At 37.9% G+C, this 25,419-nt stretch overlaps 1 protein-coding gene across 1 annotated transcript in view; it reads right to left on the reverse strand.

The window, feature by feature from the left end:
* Nucleotides 1–25,419, reverse strand: part of THSD7A (thrombospondin type 1 domain containing 7A) — a 487,115-nt gene that overhangs the window by 13,240 nt on the left and 448,456 nt on the right. The window contains exons 17-23 of the mRNA XM_049894144.1: nucleotides 22,059–22,212; nucleotides 19,158–19,302; nucleotides 17,634–17,749; nucleotides 13,615–13,732; nucleotides 13,222–13,367; nucleotides 12,654–12,828; nucleotides 1,194–1,367 (exon numbers count right to left, since the gene is read on the reverse strand). Of these exons, the coding sequence (XP_049750101.1) occupies nucleotides 1,194–1,367; nucleotides 12,654–12,828; nucleotides 13,222–13,367; nucleotides 13,615–13,732; nucleotides 17,634–17,749; nucleotides 19,158–19,302; nucleotides 22,059–22,212 (1,028 nt within the window). The remainder of the gene's footprint in view (nucleotides 1–1,193; nucleotides 1,368–12,653; nucleotides 12,829–13,221; nucleotides 13,368–13,614; nucleotides 13,733–17,633; nucleotides 17,750–19,157; nucleotides 19,303–22,058; nucleotides 22,213–25,419) is intronic.

The following is a 25,419-nucleotide window of genomic DNA, read 5'->3' on the forward strand; positions in this document are numbered from 1 at the left end:
TTCTTCATCGATTTTGCTATGAGCTTGTCTATTGGTTTTGTTGATTATCTCTTGCTTCTTTGCTTTCTATCTCAGTGGATTAGCATTTATCCGTATTGCACTTTTCCCCCTATATGAGCATTTGAGACTAAGTCTTTTTTTTACTTCCTTGATGCATCCCACACAACTTTTGATATGTAATGCTCTAGAAGTATGGTTTTCAGTTTTTAATCCTGTGTGTCAATGGAGAAGATTTCTTTTGCAGTTTTGTTACTGATTTCTAATTTTATTTCATTGTCACTTTGGGTTAACAAGCTTCCCCAAACCCCGCTATTTCTTTCCTTGGGAGTTATTTCATTTATTGCAACACCTGAACTTTCTCTACTCCTTTACCGTGCCAGGAATTCTATTCACTTCTAGGGTTAACTTATCTGGCGCATTTGTTTTTTCTAAGCATTCTCCTTCAACATATTAAGCTTTCTCTCCTACTTTTTAATAATGAAGGTGATATTTGGCTCTTATTTGCTATTGTATGTCATATTTCTTCTTTGTTTCAGAACAAAAGCAAGAACGAGGGAGTTGTTATTGAGCCCCGTGTTCTGTTTGTTTTCCTTGAGGCTTCCTCTGTGTTTCCAAACGATGACATTTTAATGCTCTGTGCTTCTTAAAAATGTCATCTATTTTCCTACATTGAGTATGGAATTCTACATGTGTGTACACAAACATAACACACACATATATATGCACACACGTATATGCTTATATGTGTTCTATGTTGAATTTAGATTAAATTTGTTAAGGATCAGTAATTGGATTTTATATTCTGAGAATATATTAATATCTCTCATTTAACTGTGTATTTTTAATTTTCTTTCTGTCACTTGCTTCAAAAAATTTGAAGAGAACGTTAAGATCATACATGATCAGGATTATTATGTGTCCAAATACAATTTGATCCTAAATATATCAGCTGGCTTTAGCTCACAAAACTGGGAACCATTTAAAAAATATTTTACATCTAATTACAAAGGGTGACAAAAATTTTCTCTCTCTAAATCTTTAAATTCAGTATTTAGAATTCAATATCCTTAATTCAGTTCTATCAATCTCACATGAAGTCTTGACAAATTTGCCTAACAGAAAGTTCTACGACTTATGCGTTTGCTTATCAACACAAAACTAAATCTATAGATTTCATGAATTTCAGCACTCACCATCACATGATTTTGTTTCTAACATCTGCTCTGGGCACAAATGTTGATTCTCTAGTTCTTGTATAATCACTGCTCTGGATCGGACCTGGATTCCACCAAAGCCAAGGTCCTCACCATTCACACAGGTCAGCTGACACAGGCTCCACGAGGACCATTCCTTCAAATAACAGTCACCTGAAAAGCACAGGTTTATAATTTCTACGATTACCCACAGAGAATAGCCAGCCAGATAGTCATTTTAATTCTACTCCCACTGGGTGATGTTTGTAGGTGTGCCAGTCATACATAATGTTCATATTTAATATTTAAAATGTACATAGTTCTATAAGTTTGTACTAATGTTTTTATTTTCTGAGTGGATGTTACTGCTGAGTGATAGCAAATGTAAACTATTACTTGCAAGGAGCTTGTTCATTGTGATTTACCTGCTCTTACGAGACAACAACCCATCCCTTGTTATTATCATATTGTAAAAGGGCTTATTAAGCAAAGGATGGTATCAAAGGAAACCTAAATATATATAGAACTTGTCTTATAATAATTCATAATTTCATAAAAAGCTTAAACCCCAAGGCTGAGAAATCTGGTACTTTTGCTTTATCCATGTTTCTTCCCAGAAGAGTGGAGCTGGGACAGCTGATTGAGCAGCTGTGCTAACAATAATACTCTCCATTTTCCCTTTCTACATCCTCAATCATCCTCCCTTATTTCATTAATTATTTATTGAGGTATAATATACATGCAAAAAGTTCACTTATCATAAATACACAGCTAGCTGAATTTCCACAATTTGAATACATATGCCTGCAACCAACATTCAAATCAAGAAACAGACCATTCCCCAAACCTCAGAAACTTCCTTCATGCTATGCATACAGAATCACATCATATGTACTCTTTTGTATCTGACGTCTTTCAGGGTTGATGGGCATGTGGGGAGTTCTAAGTTTTTCTTATTATGAATACTGCTCTGTGAACATTTTAGTTCAAGTCTTTTGGTGAGCATATATATGCATTTCTATTGGGTATACACCTAAGAGTGTACTTGCCAGACCATAATGTATCCACATCAACTTCAACCACTTTAAGGACAGGGAAGACTTAATAAAATATATCTTTCCCATATACCTCTTTATTTTTCCGGATCGACTGCTGTTTTACCTTATCAGAAAAGCAACTCTAGAGGGTAGAGTGTATCTTTTAGAAAAGTGAGAGTGAGAGGGAAATGGAGAAGGTATTTATAGCTATCGTTGGACCTGAAAGACAGTGTTGAGTCTATCAGAATCTTTACCTAATTTTATGACTTATTGTATAGATACGAAGGAGCCCTCATGGTTCAACACTTAAACGCTTGGCTTCTAAACCAAAAGGTTGGTGCTTTGAACCCACCCAGCAGATACGTGGGAAAATGACTTGGCAACCTGTTCCCATAAAGATTACAGCCTAGAAAACCTTATGGGCAGTTCTACTCTCTTATGGTGTCACTGTAAGTAAAAAATTGGCTCAATGGTTTTAAACAATATTATATAGATACAGTAATATAGACTGTATTGTACTGGTGAAGGGATAGGACCACAAACCAATGAAAGAGAATAGATAATTCAGAAATATACCTATACAAGGATGCATTTCAATGAAGGAAGGATAGTCTTTTCAACAAATGGTGCTGGAGCAATTGGATAGTCATAGACAAAAAAAATGAACCTCACCTAAATTTTTATACAAAAATTAACTAATAATTGATCCTGGATATAAATATAAATATTAAAATTTTAGAAGAGCATATATATATAACTCAATAGTTGGAAACAAATTAAAAAAAACCCTAAAAAGTCCAATTAGAAAATGGACAAAAGACATGTGGAACATTTCACTGAAGAGGATATATGGATGATAAATAAATAAGACCACGATGAGATATCACGATGCACCTAAGCAGCTAAAATAATACAATAGTGACAGAAGCAAATGCTGGTGAGGATGCGAAGACACTGGATCACTTTCACATTGCTGGTTGGAATGTAAGATGGTACAGATATTTTGGAAAGAAGTTTGGCAGTTTTAAAAAAAAAAAAACTAAACATATAATTACAACACATCCCAGCAATAATATTCCTGGGAATTTATCCCAGAGAAATGAAAACTTACTCCCACAAAATGAAACAAAAAAATTGTGCATGAATGTTTATAATAGCCCCAAACTGGAAACAACACAAATTTCCTTTAAAAGATGAAACAAACTGTGGTGCCTCCATATCATGGGATGCTCCAAACCCACTGCCATCAAGTCAGTTCTGACTGACAGTGACCCTATAGGACAGAGTAGAACTGCCCTACAGAGTTTCCAAGGAGCTCCTGGTGAATTCGAACTGCCAACCTTTTGGTTAGCAGCTGCAGCACTTAACCACTATGCCACCAGGGTTTCCCATGGAATACTACTCAGCAATGAAAAGAATAAATTACTTAGGGACTTCTGGCCAACATGGTGCCAGAGACAGAAGCACCATGCCATCCCTCCACAGCAAAGGCCCGAAAAACTAAGTAAAACAGAGACAAATGTCATTCCTGGAACCTGAAGTCTCAAACGAAGGGATAAAGAACTCAGCCAAGCACGGAATGGAGTAAGAAACTGACAGAGGACAGAGAGCAAGGAAAGATACGTGCAGCACAGATCCACCATCTTGGACTCCTGTCCGGGATTGGCAGACAGGGAGCATGGGAAAGCAGCTTCGTGGAACTCTCAGCAGGCGATAGAGTACCCAATAACCAGCGATACAAGCTTTCCTATCCTCCGCTCCCCCTGCTGCTCTACATCCAAGCTTCCTGGCTGGCTGCAGTGGCTCTGCTGGCCAGGAAGTGCAGGGTCTGTGCCACTTGGATTTGCCCCACCCACGTCGGAGACTGGCGGACTGGGAGGACGAGGAAGCAGCTTGACAAAGTTCCCAGCAGGAGACAGAGCACCCGGAAGGGAGTGATACACGCTTTCCTAACCTCCCTTTTGCTCTGCCCTCCTTGGCCTCCTCTGCGGGAGGTGACTGCTTTGGCTTCAGGCTGCTTGGATTCGCTCTGCCCACACTGGCCAGGTCCCTAAACTGGTGTGGGTTCTTTCCGTCTCTTTTGGTTTCCTCTGTGTCCCCTACCACGTCCCCCTCCTCTCTCTGGAACACCTGGCTCCGTGTACTATCTATGCTTCTTCTTGAAAGGCTGTGACGCCACACTCAACTGGGGAACCACTCCCCTGGCCTGCAACATCATGCTGGTGGGAGCCCTGGGGCTTTTTTCCCCTTGTTTTTCTTTGTTCTGTTTTGCTTTGCTTTGTTTCTTTTTCTTTTCGCAGCTTGGGAGCCCCATCTAGCCAGATTGCACTGCACGGCTTAGGAGCCACACCCCCAATCTGTGCAGCCGCATAGGTGGGATCCCTGGGGACATTTTTTTCTTTTTTTTTTTTCTCTTTTTTCTCTCTTTTTCCCTTTCTATCTTTCTCCATTTCTCAGTTCTCGTCGCTCTACACTTATCTTCATTTCCTGTCTCCTGAATACCTGGTGCTGTGTGACATCTATATCCCGTCTAGCCAGGCTATACTGTGAAGCCCGGGAGGCATCTCTCCAGTCGTAGCAGCCCACTGGTGGGACTCTGGGATTCCGGGGGGTTATTCTTCCCTGTTTTTCTTTTCTGGATTTTTATCTAGTTATTTTCTCTTTCTTTTTCCCTTTTTCTTTCTTTCTTTTTTTCGTTTCTGCTTTTCTTCATTTCTTGTTTTCTCATCTACCCACTCCAATGGCAAGCTCCCTTAGCACTCTTTTTTTAATTTGTTTTTGGCTGCTGTTTCTCTCTTTCCTCTTTCCCATAACCCTGTTAGCTCCACACATCACAACCTCCTCTCTCATCCCTGCCTACCTGCACCGTGCACTGACCATCACAACCCCAAGCAGCACAGTCATGGCCTACTGAAACCTACCCAGCACAGATTCCTGACCCACCCTGTTGGCCCTAGTATGTGCCACAAACAACTGTCCCAGTCCCTCCCCTTCAGCTGGATCTGCCCTGCTGCACCATTGCCGAATAACTGGCCCTGCCTGTTGGACAAGGAGGTGAAAAGTACCATGACTACAGATAAGCAAACAACAAAGAACGCACAGCCTGTCTGCTCAGATATAACCAAATTAAAAAAAAAAAAAGGACAAAACAAACAAATCTACAACCAAGAAATGAAGGAAATAACCACTGAAGGTCTCAAAGACAGCAGACAATATCAAAACATATTTTTAAAAAAGGACAGGCTGGGTCCAGTAGGTGTCCAAAATAAAACATCAGATGACTTTCCAGTAGAAGAAAAGGCACTAGAACTACCCGACACAGAATTCAAATCTCTAATATTCGGAGCAATCCAAGAATTGAAGCAAAAAGCAGAGAAAAATGAGGAAAAATCTACAAATTAATGGAAAAGGCAGACAAATTCATGGAAAATACAGACAAAAAATGGAACAATTCAGGAAAATAATACAGGAACAAAACTCCAAAATAAATTCACAACTAGAAATCAGTCAAAAACAACAATTAGAAATCCAAAACATAAACAACAAGACTTCAGAAATGGACAATGTCATAGAAAGGCTGAGGAGCAGGTCTGAAATGATGGAAAACAGAAACAGTGAAACTGAAGACAAACACTTGGATAAAACTGTTTGAGGAAAAATCAGAAAAAAGAAAGAAGAAAAACAAAGAAACCCTGAGAATTATGTGGGAAACAATTAAAAGCAAAAATTTGCAAGTGACCGGAGTTCCAGAACAGGGAGAAAAAATGGAAAGCACAGACAGGATTATTGAACAACTGCTGACAGAAAACTTCCCTAATATCATGAATGACAAAAAGCTGACCATCCAAGGAGCTCAAAAAACCACATACAGGATAGACCCCAAAAGAAAAACACGAAGGCATATCATATTTACACTCGCTAAAAACAAAGACGAAGAAAACAAATCCTCTGAGCAGCTCAAGAAAAACAAAAAGTCACATACAGAGGAGAAACAACAAGACTAAACTCTGATTATTTGGCAGAAACCATGCAGGCAAGAAGGCAATGGGGATGAAACATATAAAACCTTGAAAGGAAAAAATTGCCAGCCAAGAATAATATATCCTGCAAAACTTTTGTTCAAATGTGATGGTGAAATTAGGACATTTCCAGAGAAACAAAAATTAAGGGAATATGTAAAAATCAAACCAAACTTAAAAGAATTATTAAAGGGAGTCCTTTGGCCTGAGAACAAACAACAACCTGAATCTAGGATGCAAGATTGTACCAGCCAGATACCAACCTAGGAAATGAAATCTCAAGGACTATCCAAAACCAAAATAACTGCAATAGGGAACCAGAGAGGTTAATCTATAAATGACAACAACGTCAGAACAAAAAGAGGGAATAAAAGGTATAGGTATAGAGCTTTCTAATGAAGAGGAAGGCAAGGCAATACCAAGTAATAATAGACTGGTTCAAACCGAGGAAGATAAGGGTAAATTTCAAGGTAACCACAGAGAAAGTTAATAAACCTACCTATCAAAATAAAGAGGAAAAACATAAAGTCTCAATAAAAACAAAAACAAAAGAAATCTACAGACAAAAGGAACTCAGCATAGGAGAGTAAGAGGAACAAAGAAAATGTTAGCACCATAAAAAAAAGCACTACAAAATGACAGCAGTAAACTCATACCTATCAATACATTGAATGTGAATGGCCTAAATGTACCCATAAAGAGATGCAGAGTGGCAGAATGGATTAAAAAAAAAAACAAAACAGGATCCATCAACATGTTGTCTACAAGAGACACACTTAGAAACAAAGACGTAAATTTATTAAAAATCAAAGGATGGAAAAAAAATATCAAGCAAATAACTACCAAAAAAGAGCAAGAGTGGCAATACTAATCTCAAATAAGATAGACTTTAAAACAAAATCTGCCATAAAAGACAAAGAAGGGCACAATATAATGATTAAAGGTACGATCTATCATGAAGACTTAACCATAATAAACATCTATGCACCCAATGACAGGGCTCCAAAACACATAAAACAAACTCTAACAGCACTGAAATTGACAGTTCTACATTAATAGTAGGAGACTTCAATGCACCACTCTCAGTAAAGGACAGAACATCTAGAAAGAAACTCAGCAAAGATACAGAAGAGCTAAAGAGCACAATCAGCCAACTTGATCTCATGACATATACAGAACACTCCACCCAACAACTGCAAAGTACACATTCTTTTTCCAATGCACATGGCATGCTCTCCAGAATAGACCACATCTTAGGCCACAGAGCAACCCTCAACAAAATCCAAAACACTGAGATAATACAAAGTATCTTTCTCTGACCATAATGACATCAAAATAGAAATTAACAACAGGAAGAGTAAGGAAAAAATCAATTACATGGAAACTGAATAACATTCTGCTTAGAAACTACTGGGTAATAGAAGAAATCCAAGATGGAATAAAAAAGTTCCTAGAATCAAACGAGAATGGAAACACATCATACCCAAACCTTTGGGACATAGCAAAGGCAGTCCTCGGAGGACAATTCACAGCACTAGATGCACACATCAAAAAAGAAGAAAGGGACAAAATCAAAACATTAGTTATACAACTTGAACAAATAAAAAAAGAGAACACCAAAAGAAGCCCACAGCCACCAGAGAAAGGAAATAATAAAGATCAGAGCAGAAATAGAGAATAGAAAAACAATAGAAAGAATCAACAAAACCAAAAGTTGGTTCTTTGAAAGGATGAACAAAATCAACAAACCATGGGCCAAACTGACAAAAGAAAAACAGGAGAGAATGAAAATAACCCAAATAATGAAATGGTGGACATTACAACAGACCCAGCTGAAATAAAAAGGATCATAACAGAGTATTATGAAAAACTATACTCCAACAAATTTGAAAACCTAGAGGAAATGGACAAATTTCTAGAAACACACTACCTACCCAAACTAACACAAAATGACGTTGAAAACCTGAACAGACCCATAACAAGAGAAGAGATTGAAAAGGTAATAAAAAAAAAAAAAACTCCCAACAAAAAAAGCCCTGGCCCAGATGGCTTTACTAGAGAATTCTACAAAACATTCAGAGGAGAGCTTACACCAGTACTACTCAAACTATTTCAGAACATAGAAAAGGAAGCGATACTTCAGAATTCATTCTATGAAGCCAGCATAACCTTGATATCAAAACCAGGCAAAGACACCACAAAAAAAGAAGATTACAGACCAATATCTCCCGTGAAAATAGATGCAAAAATTCTCAACAAAATTCTAGCCAATAGAATTCAGCATCATATCAAAAAAAATAATACACCTCAACCAAATAGGATCCATACCAGGTATGCAAGGACAGTTCAACATTAGAAAATCAATTGACGTAATCCATCACATAAATAAAAGGAAAGAAAAGAATCACATGATCATCTCAATCAATGCAGAGAAGCCATTCAATAAAGTCCAACATCCATTCCTGATAAAAACTCTCACTAAAATAAGGTATAGAAGTGAAATTTCATCTATACAAAACCATCGGCCAACATCGTTCTCAATGGAGAGAGGGCAGAAACATTCCCATTGAGAACAGGAATAATACAAGGATGCTCTTTATCACCACTCCTATTTAACATTGTGTTGCATGTCTTAGCTAGAGTAATAAGGCAAGAAACAGAAATAAAGGGCATACAGAGCGGTAATGAAGAAGTTAAACTGTCCCTATTTGCGGATGATATGATACTATACTTAGAAAATCCAAAAGACACCACGAGAAAACTACTGGAACTAATAGAAAGATTGAGCAGAGCAGCAGGATACAAGATAAACATACGAAAATCAGTTGGATTCCTATACACCGATAAAGAGAATGATGAAAAGGCAATCAGGAAAACAAAATCATTTATAATAGCCCCTAAAAAAAAAAAAAAAAAAAAAACTTGGGAGTAAATCTAACCTGGGATGTAAAAGACCTGTACAAAGAAAATTACAAAATACTAATGCAAGAAACCAAAAGAGATCTACATAAATAGAAAAACATACCATGCTCGTGGATAGCTAGACTCAACGCTGTGAAAATGACAATTCTATCCAAAGTGATTTACAAAAACAATACAATACTGATCCAAATACCAACAACATTCTTTAAAGAGATGGAAAAACTTATCATTAACTTTATATGTAAAGGGAAGAAGCCCTGGATAAGTAAAGCACTACCGAAGAAGAAGAAAAAAGTAGGAGGACTTGCACTACCTGACCTCAGAACCTACTATTAAGCTATGGTAGTCAAAACAGCCTGGTACTGGTACAAGGACAGATACATTGACCAGCGTAACAGAATTGAGAACCCAGATGTAAATCCATCCGACTATGGTTACCTGATCTTTGACAAGGGCCCCAAGTTCATCAAATGGGAAAAGACAGTCTTTTTAACAAATGGTGCTGGCAAAACTGGATGTCCATCTGCAAAAAAATGAAACAAGACCCATACCTCCTACCATATACAAAAACTAACTCAAAGTGGATCAAAGACCTAAATATAAAGCCAAAAGCCATAAAGTTCATAGAAGAAAAAATAGGATCAACACTAGAGGCCCGAATACACGGCATTAACAGAGATACATATCACACCAACAACACACAAGCTCCAGTGGATAAGCTAGATAACTGGAATCTTCTAAAAATTAAACACTTATGCTCATCAAAAGACTTCACCAAAAGAGTAAAAGGAGAACCTACAGACAGGGAAAAAAAAATTTTGGCTATTACAAATCAGACAAAGGTCTAATCTCTAAAATCTATAAGAAAATCCAACACCTCTACAACAAAAAACAATCTAATTAAAAAATGGGCAAAGGAAACGAACAGACACTTCACCAAAGAAGACATTCAAGTGGCCAACGGACACATGAGGAAATGCTCACGATCAAAAGAAATGCAAATCAAAACCACAATGAGATACCATCTCACCCTGGCATTACTGGCACAAATCAATAAAACAGAAAATAACAAATGTTGGAGAGGATGTGGGGAGATTGGAACTCTGATGCACTGCTGGTGGGAATGCAAAATGATACAAACTTTTTGGAAAACGATATGGCATTTCCTTAGAAAGCTAAAAATAGAAACACCATTTGTTCCAGCAATCCCACTCCTAGGAATATATCCAAGAGAAATAAGAGTCATCACAAGAATAGATATATGTACACCCATGCTCATTGCTGCATTATTCACAATCGCAGAAAGATGGAAACAACCTAGATGCTCATTAACAGATGAATAGATAAACAAACTATGGTACATACACACAATGAAGTATTACACAACACTAAAGAACAATGATGAATCTGTGAAGCATCTCATAATGTGGATGCATCTGGAGGACATTATGCTAAGTGAAAAAAGTCAGTCCCAAAAGGACAAGTATTGTATGAGACCACTACTGTAAAAACTCACCAAAAGGTTCACTTAGAAAAAGAAACAATATTTAATGGTTACAAGGGAGGGAAGGGGTGAGGATGTAAATACACTTAATGGACAACAGATAAGTAGTAAATTTGGTGAAGGTTAAGACAGTACACAATACTGGGGAAGCCAGCACAACCTGTACGAGGCAAGCCCATGGTAGCTCCATAGACACATCCAAACTCCCTGAGGGACCGAATTGAGAGGCTGAGGACTGTGGGGACCATGGTCTCGGGGAACATCTAGCTCAATTGGCATACAGAGTTTATAAAGAATATGTTCTACATTCTACTTTGGTAAGTAGTGTCTGGGTCTTAAAAGCCTGTGAGCGGCCATCTAGGATACTCCACTGGTCTCACCCCTTGGGGAGCAAGTAAGAATGAAGGAAACTAAAGATATAAGGGAAAGATTAGTCCAAAGGACTAATGGACCACATCTGCCCTGACCTTCACCAGACTGAGTCCAGTACAACTAGATGGTGCCAGGCTACCACCACTGACTGCTCTGACAGAGATCACAATGGAGGGTCCCAGACAGAGCTGGAGAAAAATGTAGAAAAAAATTCTAACTCAAAAAGAAGGACCTGATTTGCTGGCCTGACAGAGACTGGAGAAACTCCAAGAGGATGGCCCCCAGACATCCTTTCAGCTCAGTAATGAGGCTACTCCTGAGGTTCACCCTTCAGCCAAAGGCTTAACAGTCCCATGGAACAAAACAAGACTAAAGGGGCACATCAGCCCCGGGGCAGGGACTGGAAGGCAGGAGGGAACAGGACAGCTGGCAATAGGGAACCCAGGGTTGAGAAGGGAGAGTGCTGACATGTCGTGGTGCTGTTAATCAATGTCATACAACAATGTGTGTACTGTTTGATGAGAAACTAGTTTGTTTTGTAAACCTTCATCTAAAGTTCAATTAAAAAAAAAAGAATAAACTATTCATGCATGCAGCAACTTGGATAGATCTCAAGGGCATTACACATAGTGAAAAAGCCACTCTGAAAAGCTCACATATTGGATGAGTCCAGTTATTTAATAATCTTGAAATTATAACATTATTGCAATGGAGAGAAGGTTAATGATTGCCAGGGGTTAGGAATGGTTGTAGGATGTGTGATGAGTGTGAATATAAAGGGAGACTTGTGGTGATGAAATAGTTCTGTATCTTGATTGTAGCTGAGGCTACATAAAACTACACAGCATTAAATGGCATAAACCCATTGCCCTCTAGTTGATTCTGACTCACAGCAACCCTATAGGACAGAGGAGAACTGCCCCATAGGGTTTCCAAAGAGTGCCTGGTGGATTCAAACTGCCGACCTTTTGGTTAGTAGCTGTAGCTATTAATCACTGTGCCACCAGGGTTTCCATTAAATGGCATAGAAATACTTTAAAAAATTAAAAAAAGGAAACTGGGCTGGTTCTAACAAATTTGTGACTTAGGCAAAATTGACTACAAGATTCCATTATTTGCTTAAAATATCCTCTTAAAATATTCTCTTCCTAGAAAAACTAATAAGGACTGTCGGCTTCCATTGGCATACTCATGGTGCTTCACATTTACACTTGGGGCTGTCCTCTTCTACAGACTCTTGCCTTTTTCATAACCTTTTCCAGCATGCCAAATTCTTTGTAATGTTTCGTATGTTCTTGTCTACTCTTGACTAGACTTAGTATACATAGTGAACTCCACTACTGATATAACACTGAGACAAAGTATAAATGTTGTTTATCCCAGTGTAAATATTTGCTTTTCATTGGCCTCTCCGTTGAGGAAATTATAACCCAAAGGGTGAGTCTAGTGATATAAATTTGAGGCACCTTTTTTAGCTATTGGCATAACTATTCCTGAATAAGAAGGTTGTTGACATCTCTTAACTCATACTATATATGTAGCACCTACTTGGCCCTAGTCCTGGGAAGAAATCACCAAAATATAAATTCTTTTTTGCTGTTGTTACCTGGGCAAGGCTGCGTGCAGGTTTCCTCAAGAATCATTTTTTTATTACCGTCTATAATGGGTTCAATATCAGTACAGAATTCCTCATCCACCACTTTGCTGAAGTCATCCACTGACCCATCACTCACTACACAAGAAATGTTCCTTACTCTGGTACCTTCTCCACACTGGGCATCCTGGAATGGAGGAAGAACGAACTAATTAAAGAAAAGAAAAATAATTCATTAGTCAGCTCATCACTTTCAGGAATCTCTGCACCACTGATTTTGATTTATAGATGGTTAGAGAAGCATCTCAAACCCTAGGGAAGAAGCCCTATGGGGGAACTAGTATAAAGCGTACACTGAACAATTTGTTTGTTTTCTAGCCAAAGACAGGCAAATAAATTCTCATTAAAACAAATCAGTCTCCAAATGATTTTCAAAATACAGGACAGGGACTTGTTGGTTATGACATAGCTAGGCACTTAAAATCTTGAAGAGAAAACCTTCCATGTGTAAGCTCTGGAAAAATATTTCTGAAACCAAGTTTCTGCAGATAAAGAATACACATTCTCACACAACTTCTACCTGGACTTGGCATGGAGACCACTGGCCATATTGCCATCGGTAACAGGGCTTCACTAGGCAAGGCTTGGATTGTTCCATCAGGGTGGGACATGGTCTTCCATCACCCTGAAAGGGCTGAGTCACTGTTCGTCTTCGGATCATTTTTCCTTTAAAAGATGTAAAGTAATGCAAGGTAGGTGATACAGTTGCACAAGCATATATCTTAGTGGGAGAAGGCATCACAGAGATCTCACCTGAGAAGGTCTGAAGAACAAGGAAGGCTTAGTGGTTTTGGAAAGAAAGACACCCAATCCAATCTTACTGAAGATTATTTGATAAGACTCAAAGCAAGAGGGATATTTTATTTCATATTCCTTGACCATTAGGATAATGCTAATTGAGGTGCAAACAAACCTGTGAGGCCACATGTTTGAGAACATTCTGACCAAGAAGACCATTCAGAAAGTTGACAGTTCACAGGACATTCGACCATGCAGGATGTGTTCATCTGCCAGTTCTTCTCCAGCCCAAGCTGAAAGAATAGAGGTAGATCTGTTTGTACTGACATGGGGGCATGACCAGGCTATATTGTTGAGCAGGAGAAGGGCATAGGGGGATACACGGAGAGAGAGAATACATACACAAGCAAGCTATATAATAGAATAAAAAAAATATCTGGAGAACATATACCTAAACTGTAAAAAGTATAAAGTAGGTCAATCCAGGAGAATAGGAGTAGGGGGCATAAGATGAAAGGAGGGGTCCACTGACTCAATATATTTATTTATTCTTTGAACTTTTTGAAAAACAGTGAAAAAAAAGTAGATTATACTTCAGATTGGCTGTATTTTCTTAAGTGAGGAATAAATAACTGTAAGCATCTTTTTTCCTTTAGTTAAAAAACATGAATATTATCAATATATAGCCCTGTAAGTACGGTTTTGGGATATTATTTATTTTTACATGTGCACATTAAACTAAAGAGTAAAAGACAAAGGTTTTAAAGGCCAACCGTCACTTAAGCAAAGGATAAAGTGTATTAACATACTATAAAATCTCAACTTTAAATAAATTGTCCTTCTCAGAAGGAAATGTGGGTACCTAGATTTTTTTTTATTATAAATATTTTGTATATATTTATTTTTAACAAATATTTTTTCTTTTAAAATTCATCTCAGCATATAACTGTGGTGTAATCCAGTTATTTTCATATTAAGCCTCTTATCAGATAATAATGTTATGCCATTTATTGACATTTGAGTTCCATTACTTATCATCTAAATATTTAGAATATTAAATATTTACAATAAAATACTTTACAATATGAGGTTTCAAATTCATCTACTGCATATTCAAACATTTAAGAAGTCTAAGGTACCTGAGGAGCCCTGGTGGTGCTGTGGTTAAGAACTTGACGGCTAACCAAAAGGTTGGCAGTTTGAATCTACCAGCCACTCCTTGGAAGCCCTATGGGGCAGTTCTACTCTATGGGTTGCTCTGAGTGGGCATCAACTGGACAGCACCGGGTTTGTTTGTTTTTTGAAGGTACTTGAGGAACACGGTGATGCAGTGGTTAAATGCTAGGTTGCTAACCGAAAGGTCAGTGGTTTGAAGCCACCAGCCACTCTGCAGAAGAAAGACGTGACAGTCTGCTTCTGTAAAGAATACAGCCTTAGAAACATTATGGGGCAGTTCTACTCTGTCCTATAGGATCGCTATGAGTCAGAACTGACTTGGCAATGGGTTTGGTTTTTGTTTTTTTAAGGTAGAGCTTGATAGAATACAAATATTTAATTGGTAATCCCTGGAATTTTTCAAGACCTTTTTTATTTCTGTATGGAAGAGACATTTATAGCCGAGGAAGATGGCACATGAAATATTTTCTGGAAATGTTATGCTGTATTTAGTACAGCTCTTGGCTCTATCTTATTCACTGAAAGAGGATCAGATTAAAGCTTTGTGTACTTTATCTGCTGCAGACATTCCCATTACATACTCCACCTGTGAGACCTAACAAAGCTGAGTATTTGATATGAAGACTTTTACCACATCACTTAACGAAAGCCTCATAAAGTCACTTACGGTCACAGGAAGTTGGAGATATGAGTCTTGAGGTAATATCATGAAAATGATGTATTACATTTAAAATAGATAATAGCTTCATGGAAAGCTTGTATCACAGAATTGAACTAATTCCGATTTATTTATTCCACTAGAAAGGTGAACAGGATGTCTCTTCACAGATATTTTGAGTATCTCGACAGCAATGGGTTTAATTTTTTGCGGGTACTAGTAAGATATTTATGAGTCAGAATTGACTCGACAGCAACAGGTTTTTAGTAAGATATTTTAACTGTGTATAACTTTTTTTCTTGTATTTATTATGTATCTCTCTTCTGTCTCCCTGCCTATCTACCGATCTACCTATCTACCTACCTACCTGTCTGTCTGTCTGTCTATCTATCTATCTAATCTAATCTATCACCTATCAATCTCTCTACTTATCTTTCATCTAAGTAAATTAAAATCTACCCAGAAATCAAAAAATAGGGGAGAAGAAACCAATAACTAGGTATCGGGTGAGTAGATATTTGGAAAACAACAAAGAAAAGAATACTATATAAATGCTAGGTGGGTTTAACTCTAATTTTCCTCTTTGTTGGGTACTAATGCCATCTTTCTTTTTGGCCATTAGAGAAGCAGCAAGAGTGAGCTACTGCTGTTGCACCAAGCCAGGATTTTGCACATGTATTAATGGGTATGAGTCAATCCTTTATTTAAAAAGATAGTCCAGTGTTTCTCAGAGCTGTCGTTAAATCCTACTGCATCCATTAGATATATAAAATGGGATATGAGCTGTTCGATCCAGTTCCTGCAGACAGTAGCACAGTTCTTCCTGAAGACAATGTTCGCTACAATGTTATGATTTGAATCTCTAATTGTTACCTCAGTATTTATGTATTATAATATTTGTACATAAAAGTAAACGTACCCAGGCTCCCATATGATTAAAATTATTGACTTTGCAAGTTTTTACTCATATTTCATTTAAAAAATTAAGGATGCTAATTATACATTTATCTGTAGTTAAATGAAATAGTTTAAAACTGTTCTTGCATGATTTGGGTTCAGTTTTCAAAAAGTTCTTAGAGCCATTTGCCTTATATCTCCTTTTCGCCCAGGAGGGTATTTAAGTATATATTTGCAAAAAAAAAAAAAAAGGATGTATTAAATAATGAGAATCACAAAAAGCCCTCTGGGCAGTATATTACTATAATAATCTCCATTAGTACTAGTATTTTTATGATGGTCTCATCAGTTCAGTGTTACTAGTTTCAAAACAAAAATGATTCAGGTGTGAAATTTCTAATTAGTGAAATCTAAGATGATAGTAGGAAGCACTATTAACTCAACTATTTCAGCACATCTAGGAGCTCTGCTTCCATAGACAGAGACGCAAGCAAGTTAAATTAGGTCCCTATGACAAAGATAACAAATGGATTAAAATATTTCCATTCTGAGTTTTCCCTTCGGAAATTGGAATTGGAACAATCTACTTCAGGTTTATAATAACTTCCAGGACATCTAGACAGAAGTCATGGTCGCTGTGTCTACTGAGCCTCAGTGAGGTTATAAACTCTCAGTCTATTCCAGATCCTTCAAGGCTCCTGCTTATCTTGGTTCCTATTTAACCCACTGGACCACAGACTCTTAGTGAGCCCAAAACCTGCCAGCAATGTGACTACTCTTTTGGTATGAAAATCAGACAAGTTAATTACGATATGAAGTGTAGCTTCATGAGGCCAACAACTATGTTTCCTCACATTTTATAAGGTCATATCTAGAAATGATGACATTTTCTTTTGTAAATTGGTAGATTCTGTAAATTCACGGTTGTAATTCTCTGTACTTAAAAATGGAAGACTCCATGCCTTTGTCTGAATTTCAAGCTCTTATCCAAATCTGAGTACTTAGAATCTCACAGCTGGGTATTAGATCCTAATATCAAAATCTGCTACCAAACCACATGTGATCAATGCTTAACAACAGAGAGAATAAATGATGGGTCTTGGCAGGTGTCCCAGGCACTACACGAAATGCACATCAAATTACAAAAAGATGATGAGTAGTCGGATTAAGATTTATTGCCTTTATTCACCTTGATTACTTATTGTTCCCCAAGCATTTCTTTCAGAATGGGCTAATTAGCATACCTTTGGACTCCAAGCAGAACAAAACACAGGAAATTATGTGTAGAATCAGTAGTGTTGGACACCGTCTCTTTTTCAAGAGAGTACTTAACAGCCTGTGAATAGTGCAGAAAAACATCTGCTGGCAATGGGCTGCATGGAGCACAGGTCACTTGGCTCAGCAGAAATTGAAATTATTAGGGAAGAATTTACTCGCAAAGATATAACACAGTTTCCACCCACCTCTTCACAATATTTCAGGTCAACTGACTTGCCATCACTCCGAACACAGTCTAACATCCTCGTTTTAATGCCGTTTCCACAAACTGCCTTTTCACTTAGCTGACATGTACTCCAGTCTGAAACGAAGGGAGCCCATCAGAACAGAAGGCTATGTATGAAACAGATTTCATATGAAACTCTGATGACCTGAATCCCATATTTAATTCACAACTGCTTCCTAAGCCTCATGATCAATCATCCCACATGCAGAGCATATGGGTCCCAGCTTTGAACATATCAAGAGTCAAATGGAATTGCTGGAGTTGCACGTAGCTTCAGGGATTATTCTTGAAGGCAGATGTCTACTTGACCATTTTGATAGCAATTTGGTGATATTGTAAAAACAGCTTTGACTTGCAGATCAAATGTCATTTAAAAAACTTTTTTCCTAATAAAAGCAGGATTTATGATTTTACAAAATAATGATAATTTCAATGAATGGTATTTTAACCATGTAGCTATATTCAAATAAAACACTACGTGTTTCATTTATAGTCTAATTTTAGAATGCTTTTAGATGTGTACTTATTCTCCTCAAAATTGCTTTTGCCACGTTTATTTAATTCCTTCATTGTATGTGTTCTGCAAAATAATTTTGTCATCTCTCTTTCCAGGGTGACAGAGAATGTCTCAGGGAACTGTGCTTTCCTTTGTGTCATCAAAGGAAATTGAAGAGAAAAACCAAAAGGAACAAAAAGCCAATCTGGCAGTTGTGTGTCACTGTGCAATTCTTTTAGTTTACTTCAGTGCGAAAGTTAGTTGGAAAAATTTTCAGAGTAAGCTTCTGTGTTGCCCAAGTCATAAGAACTAATGAAATCTTTTCTTTCCTAGAATATTCATATTTTGCTGGTACTAGATGAGGTTTAGAGGAAAAAAAAAATCAAATTTAGATGAGGCTTAGAGGAAAAAAAATCAAATTTTAAGGCTTTTTTTTTTTTTTTTGAAAAGCACTCATTTATCCTTTGTCATCTGCACCTTTTATACCATTGAAATATTTATTTCTTCTTCACATACACTAAGGCTAGTTCAAGACTGCTAACATTGTTAGATCAGACTAATCATGTTAATAGACTGTTGACGTATCAAGAATTGCTGCCCCATCTATTACAGTGCTTAAACATCTTCTGTAAAAGGACACGTATCTTTCAATAAATCTGATAACTGTGGAAAAGATATTTCATCTGCTTGTGCTTTCCCAAAGTGGAAGAATGTCTTAAATAGGATCACGTAGAATAATCACAACCTAATTTAAGGGCTAATGTCTATGTGAGGTTATCATTCTATGTATCTTGATATTTAATAAAAATTAAAACAGATACATAATTCCATCACTTAATAAATAATTATTTCTAGAAGAGCAAGCAGCATGCCCAACAGACACACAGTTCTGTCTAGAGGGAGATGAACAATGCTGACTGAGGGCTTCAGAGCTGTCAAACGGGGGATTTGGCCTTTAACTCCCTGATCAGACGGTGACGCTCGTACCTGTTACATTGTAATCGTAGTGGTAGCAGTTTTTGTTCAGGTTACAGGGCTCCTTCTCAACAGCATCAGGGCAGGGTTTTCCTTCCTCAACAGGTTGTCTGACGGGATCAGCTGACCTCTGCCGGAAACTGCTTTGATTGCAAGGCTTTCAAAGAATAATACAATTCCTCAGAAAGGTGAATACTCAAACACACAGCAGCCGGTATATTAGGTAGAGCACTGAAGCAGGAATTAGAACATCTGGGCTAGCCTGAACAAGTCAGGTAACCTCGCACCCTAGTTTTTTTAAAATCTGTTAATGAAGGTGTTGAATGAGATACCGATGTCCCGTCTAGCTATAAGATTCCATGATTCCATGTATCAGATACACATACATCACATCACACAAACACACACGCGTATGGTCATATATATTATTGTAGAATGCTAATACAAAAATTATTATAAATCTATAACATATTTTAGAGTATAATCTCTTAGGCCTGAAATAAAACTGATTTAAAGGTAACTTTAAATAACCATCTGGCTGTTAGTAACCTTTGTTATCCCAGTGCATACATACACATGTACATAAAGGCAATTTAGCACCTACAAAGCCTGACATGCCACTATCCTACTGGCACAGTCTTGTTCTGAAAACATTTGGTTTCTAAGGACAAGAGGCAGCCAGGGACAAGTTTCCTTTGAATTTTCAAGGTCTGAAATAATTGCTTTCTTCTCTGTTCCCATTGTATTTTGGTCACACCGCCAGAAAAACGGTTCCCATTGCCATTCAGTTGATTCTGACTCATAGCAACCCAAAGGACAGAGTAGAAGTGCCCCATAGGGTTTCCTAGGCTGTAGTCTTTATGGAAGCAGACTGCCACATCTTCCTCCCGTGGAGCAGCTGGTGGGTTCAAACCATTGACCTTTCACTTAGTGGCTGAGCACTTAGCCATTACGCCACCAGGGCTCCTAGATTAACACTTATTGCCCTACAGAATGTGAATTATATAAAGGCCTTGTCCCCCGTCTGGAGTGTGAGTATACTGAGAGAAGAATTATGTCCTGTATACCTGTGTATTCTCTGCATCTAACACAGTCCCTGGTAGATAAAAATGCTTAACCAATGCTGAATGCAGGGCCGAAGTAGAGAGCAATGAGGACCAGGGGCAATATCTAGGTTGCAAACCCCACCCCCCCAATTTCAAGATGAATAGATATTGACAGCAGTGACTGTCAGCAGAAACACCTCCCCAACTCTTGTTCAGCTGCCTTAGTCAGGTGCCTTTCATATCTGTGGCACCATGTACCTTTGTGCCTCATCTGGCACCCCCCTGGACTTGTGCCCAGGGGCAAGAGACCCTTCTGCCCCATTCCCCATGCCTGATTTAATAAAGGCTCGAGTGAGGGAACAAGATGAATAAAAGGTAAAATATGAAGTCCAAACCAAGAGGCACAGCTATTTAACTAGTTAAATAGGAACACACAGCATGATTTACCAACTCTCTTTTTTACATGTGAAGCCTCAGTTATTCTTGTAAAGATGATCACCTTTGGTCATTTATAATAGAAACCAAATGGGCAAAGTTGCAGCTCAGTGGTTCTGGTTATTAGAGCTCCTTTTAAGAAAGGGCCCTAGTTCAATATCTCTCTGCTTCATAAAAATGGAATATCTTTGCAACACAATGTGTGGCAATAAGAATCTTAAAATCATAAACATGTTCAGAGACTGTAGAACGCAGCTTACCTATCTGGGGTAACTTCAAATCTGATGCCATGGGATTAGAATAGAAAATCATTTGCAAACCTTGTAAAACAGTTTATTCTTTTTTTTTAATGTACTTTAAGTGAAAGTTTACAAATCAAGTCAGTCTCTCATATAAAAATTTATATACACCTTGCTATGTACTTGTAGCTGCTCTCACCCTAATGAGACAGCATACTCCTCTCCACCGAAACAGTTTATTCTTTATTGCAATTTAACCTGTACCCAGGTCCACTGCCAGCCTTGTTTTGCTCCTGCTGTCTCACTTGGCTACCAATCAGCATTTTCAAAAGTGTTAACAACGAGATGGAAAATTAATTTCTCCTTGAAAAACATGCACCAAAAACTCTTTTTAAAAACTCTCCTTTGTTGTACTTGAGCAAATTGGTTCCACATTAAATGTCTTTTCCCCACGCCTTTGATGCTGTTCGGAAATGTACAACTTTACAAAGGTGCCCAAGGGTAAGCCACATTTCCTCCCTCAGCAGCCAGTCCTGTTTCAAATGACTCTCTTCCCAGAGTTCTGTGGAAGAGTCCCTGCTGGCGTTTGAAATCCAAAAGCTTTGTGCGATTTTAAACTCAGCTGGCTTCCCAAGTCCAAAGAGACACAGGGTCAGTGCGCACGAGAGATTCACTGATGCACTGCTTTCTTCCTTCTACTCTGTGCCTTGCCTGGGATCTCTCATTTTAGTGTCAATACTCATGCTGCCGTGCCCCCACTGTGTGAAAGATTATTCCTACCATTTAAATAAAATGGATTGGGCAAGCAGCAAGGGATGGCAATAATCTGATACCATTAAACTGCCTTTACTAGCGATCCATTCTTTTTTTTCCCATTATCTCCACTGCAGTTTTTGACATGCTGTGCATTGATAGGCCACACTGAAGGCATTTTGAGCTGTGATAGGAGGATGGTGGAGAAGGAACTTAAAGCTTGCAAGACGTCAAGCTGTTCTAGTGTGAGGCGGATAATGCTGACTTTAGATGGCACAGTCTTAAAATGAAATGGCCAAGGTTACACACCTGGCTTTGGTAAATAAAGCACACGAACAGACTTTACATTGGATTTTCTTATTTTCTTTATAATATCTTTAAAGAGTTAGTGCTAAAGAATTAAGCAAACCCCATATTAATAAAAGAGTTAATCATCTCACCAAAGCACATCGGGTCCATGGACCCCATTCGGATATCACACAGTCCTCGGGGCATGGCAGTTTGCACTCTCTAGAGCCAAGAGGCATCTCTTCGGGGTCACAGAGGTAATCCTCTACGTGATCAGAAGGGCCATCTGCTGTGTTCTGCATACACCTAGAAGAAAACACACATGTCAGTGAAGCCACGAGGACAGTTAGAACAATCACCAATCTATAGAATAGGTGGTTTCCCTTAAGATGCTATCATGGGTTTGGAGGGCAGGAAGCTTTGCATTTAATAAATCAAAATTCTCCAAAAAATGAAGATTTATAAGGATCTCTAGCTTCCCATAAATACTTGTAACGCTTCAGCACAATTTAAATATTTACGCTTGCATGCATGGTCGTGCTTTTTAAAAATAATAACCACTGTGTGTGTGTATGCAATGAGTGTCAGATGAGCTTCCTCTGGAAGGAGAAGGTCACTTACACTCATCTATAATGTGGAGGAGCCCTGGGGGCTCAGTGGTTTAAGCGTTTGGCTTCTAACCAAAAGCTCGGCAGTTTGAATTCACCAGCCGCTCCTTGGAAGCCCTATGGGGCAGTTCTACTCTGTCCTATAGGGTCTCTATGAGTCAGAATTGACTTGACAGCAACAGATCCGATTTTTTTTTTTCTTTTTTTTGGTTTATGATGGGGAAAATAATGAAGAGTGTTCCAAAGAGCTTCATAGAGGGTAGCAATTTTGGAATACAATGCATTTTTTTTTCTTTCCAAGAAAATGGTGGATTCTGTAGATGAGGCAGAGTTGGTCCATGCACAGCAGAAAACTAGTGAGAGATTTCAATGAGTGTTTCCAAATGTAACTGGAGGCATTTATTAGTTTTTTCATTTTAAAGGTAATTTAATCTTGTCATCTGTTGCTAATTTTTATAGCCTTAAAAAAAAAAAGTTGGAAGTAAAAAGATGATTACAATAGTAAGAGCACTAATTCTCTAAGTGTGAATGTTTGAATTGAGAAAACTAAATTTTACCCTAGCTCTATCATTCTGGAGAGCAGCAATGGCTAAAGAAACCCTCTCACTCTTTGGGTCCTGAGAAATGGTTTACTGCAAAGAATTAACCAAGATGGATTAATGGTCTCCTGCTTATAAATACATCCCTGACCTTCCTCTCTCTGGCAGACTTTGCAATCTCCAGGCACCTAACCAAGGAGCCCTACTAGTGCAATGGTTAAGTGGCCGGCTGCTAACTGAAAGGGAACCCACCAGCCGTTTCTCGGGAGAAAAGACTTGGTGTTCTGTCTCCATAAAGATTACTGCCTAGGAAACCAATATGGGGAAGTTCTACTCTATCACATAGGGTTACTGTGAGTTCGAATTAACTGGATGGCACACAACAACAGGCACCTAACCAGGGAATCCCTTAAGGATCTTCCTCTCCCCCAATCTCCCAGGATCTAGGCTACTTTATCACAACAAAAGAAATATTTCAAGCCAAATGGTCCTAATCTTAAACTCCCATTCCAGTGATCAACCTCTCTTAAAAGAATTTCTTCATTGCTTTTCCTATAGCCCATCCCAGCTTTTAACAACCCAACTTAAAGGTTGTAGGCTCAAGTTCACCCAGAGCTGCCTTAGAAAAAAGGCCTGGAGATCTACTTCTGAAAAACCAGCCATCAAAAACCCTACGGAGCACAGTTCTACTCTGACACACATGGGATCACCATGAGTTGGAATCAGCTAGATGGTGGCTGGTGGGTTTTTTTTTTTTTTTCCCCTCAGCCTCTGCTTCAGGCTTGAGTCAAATCAGACTTAGCTCTGGTCCTTCTCTCCTACTGCAACTTTGGAATAGTCACCCTTGCCCCGGCGCCTTTTTGCAATAATCCCTTTTAAATAAAGTCAACCCTGCCTGTTTTAACATTGGCCAGTGTAATTTTTTCTTGGACAGGATCATCCTATACCTTGACACTTTTTATATTATTATTTTTTCTTTTTAAGAGAACAAACTCAAACACTGTATTCAATTTTATTCTATTATAAACAGTTGTGAAGGGCTCTTTACTTATCTCTTGGGAATCTAATAAATGTGACTAGTACCTGCCTTCATTTCTAGCATAGTTAATAATCTCTCCAGCCACTTTTCTAGTAGAGGAGAAAAACTTTATCCGTCATCTATAACTCAGAGAAGGTCAATCAAATTAATGAGTTTGGGAAGAGAACTGCATTGTGGGAGATGAAAAGGAAAGATTGAACTCCTAAGCCACTCAAACCCACTGCAATGTTTTAAACTGTCAGCTGACTTACCTTACCAATTTTACCTAGACTCCCAACCTTACTCACGAATTTATACTCGGTAGGGACATTGCGTCTTTACAAATCTGCTCTACAGAATCAGCTTTCTGTACAGTGCTGCCAAATTTAAGGCAAATGTCATTTTCCTATGGGATAAATTCAAAGACTGGAAAACTGTGCTGTTGGTCATGTCATAATTTGTAGCCTGAAAAAGAACAAATCCACCTCTGCATCTTTTTGCATATTGGATAAATATATATATATAAAGTAATCATAAAAAATACAGAGGTGAATATGCCTACGGTTTTATTCTTGAAAGAAAAATTGAATTATAAATGTCTTAGGCAGAATTTTAGATTCTCGACAAAAGGTTCTACCTTCAACAGCATTTCAAAAAATGTTCTTTGGATGGCGGCTTAGAGAGGACATGAACAGACATGGGTTAGTTCAGTGCTCAAAAGTTTAATTTGCGGCTAAGGTGAGATTGCATTCATGTTAGATACTGACACAATGTACTAGGTTTAACTTGCAAAATTATTTATTGATCCAGAGTTAAGAAAATATGTCCAATGCTGTATTAAGAAGTTATGTACATAAAATGTATGGAGCTTTATTTACAAAGGGTTTTCTCAACCTTTTTAAAAATTATTATACAGGTAATATATTCATTTTAGAAAAATCAGAAGAAATCATAAAATTTTCATAACTCCATCACTGAGAGATACCAACTCTTAATAGACTATTATCCACTCTTAAGAGACTCTTATAAACATATATGTTCATTTAATAAAAAGGAGGAAACTTTCACTATTTGTACCAAGAGAAAAAAATCAACTATACATCAGGAACATCTATTCCTTTAAGATATAATTTTAATGAGTACATTGGAATTCCATTCCTTGAATGCGTCACAGTTTACTAAAAAAAAAAACCCTTATCGTTGAACATTCAAATTATTTATTGGTTTTATTTTATATTAATGATATTTCTATCATCCTAGAATACATGTTTCGATCAAGTTCCAAGCCCAGGGGAAGGGACTTTTAAAGTCATTTTTTTTTTTTTTCAAATTCTTGGCCTTTCTTCTT

The sequence above is a fragment of the Elephas maximus genome, chromosome 8, assembly GCF_024166365.1.
Source record: "Elephas maximus indicus isolate mEleMax1 chromosome 8, mEleMax1 primary haplotype, whole genome shotgun sequence".
In the NCBI taxonomy this organism is placed as follows: Eukaryota; Metazoa; Chordata; class Mammalia; order Proboscidea; family Elephantidae; genus Elephas; species Elephas maximus.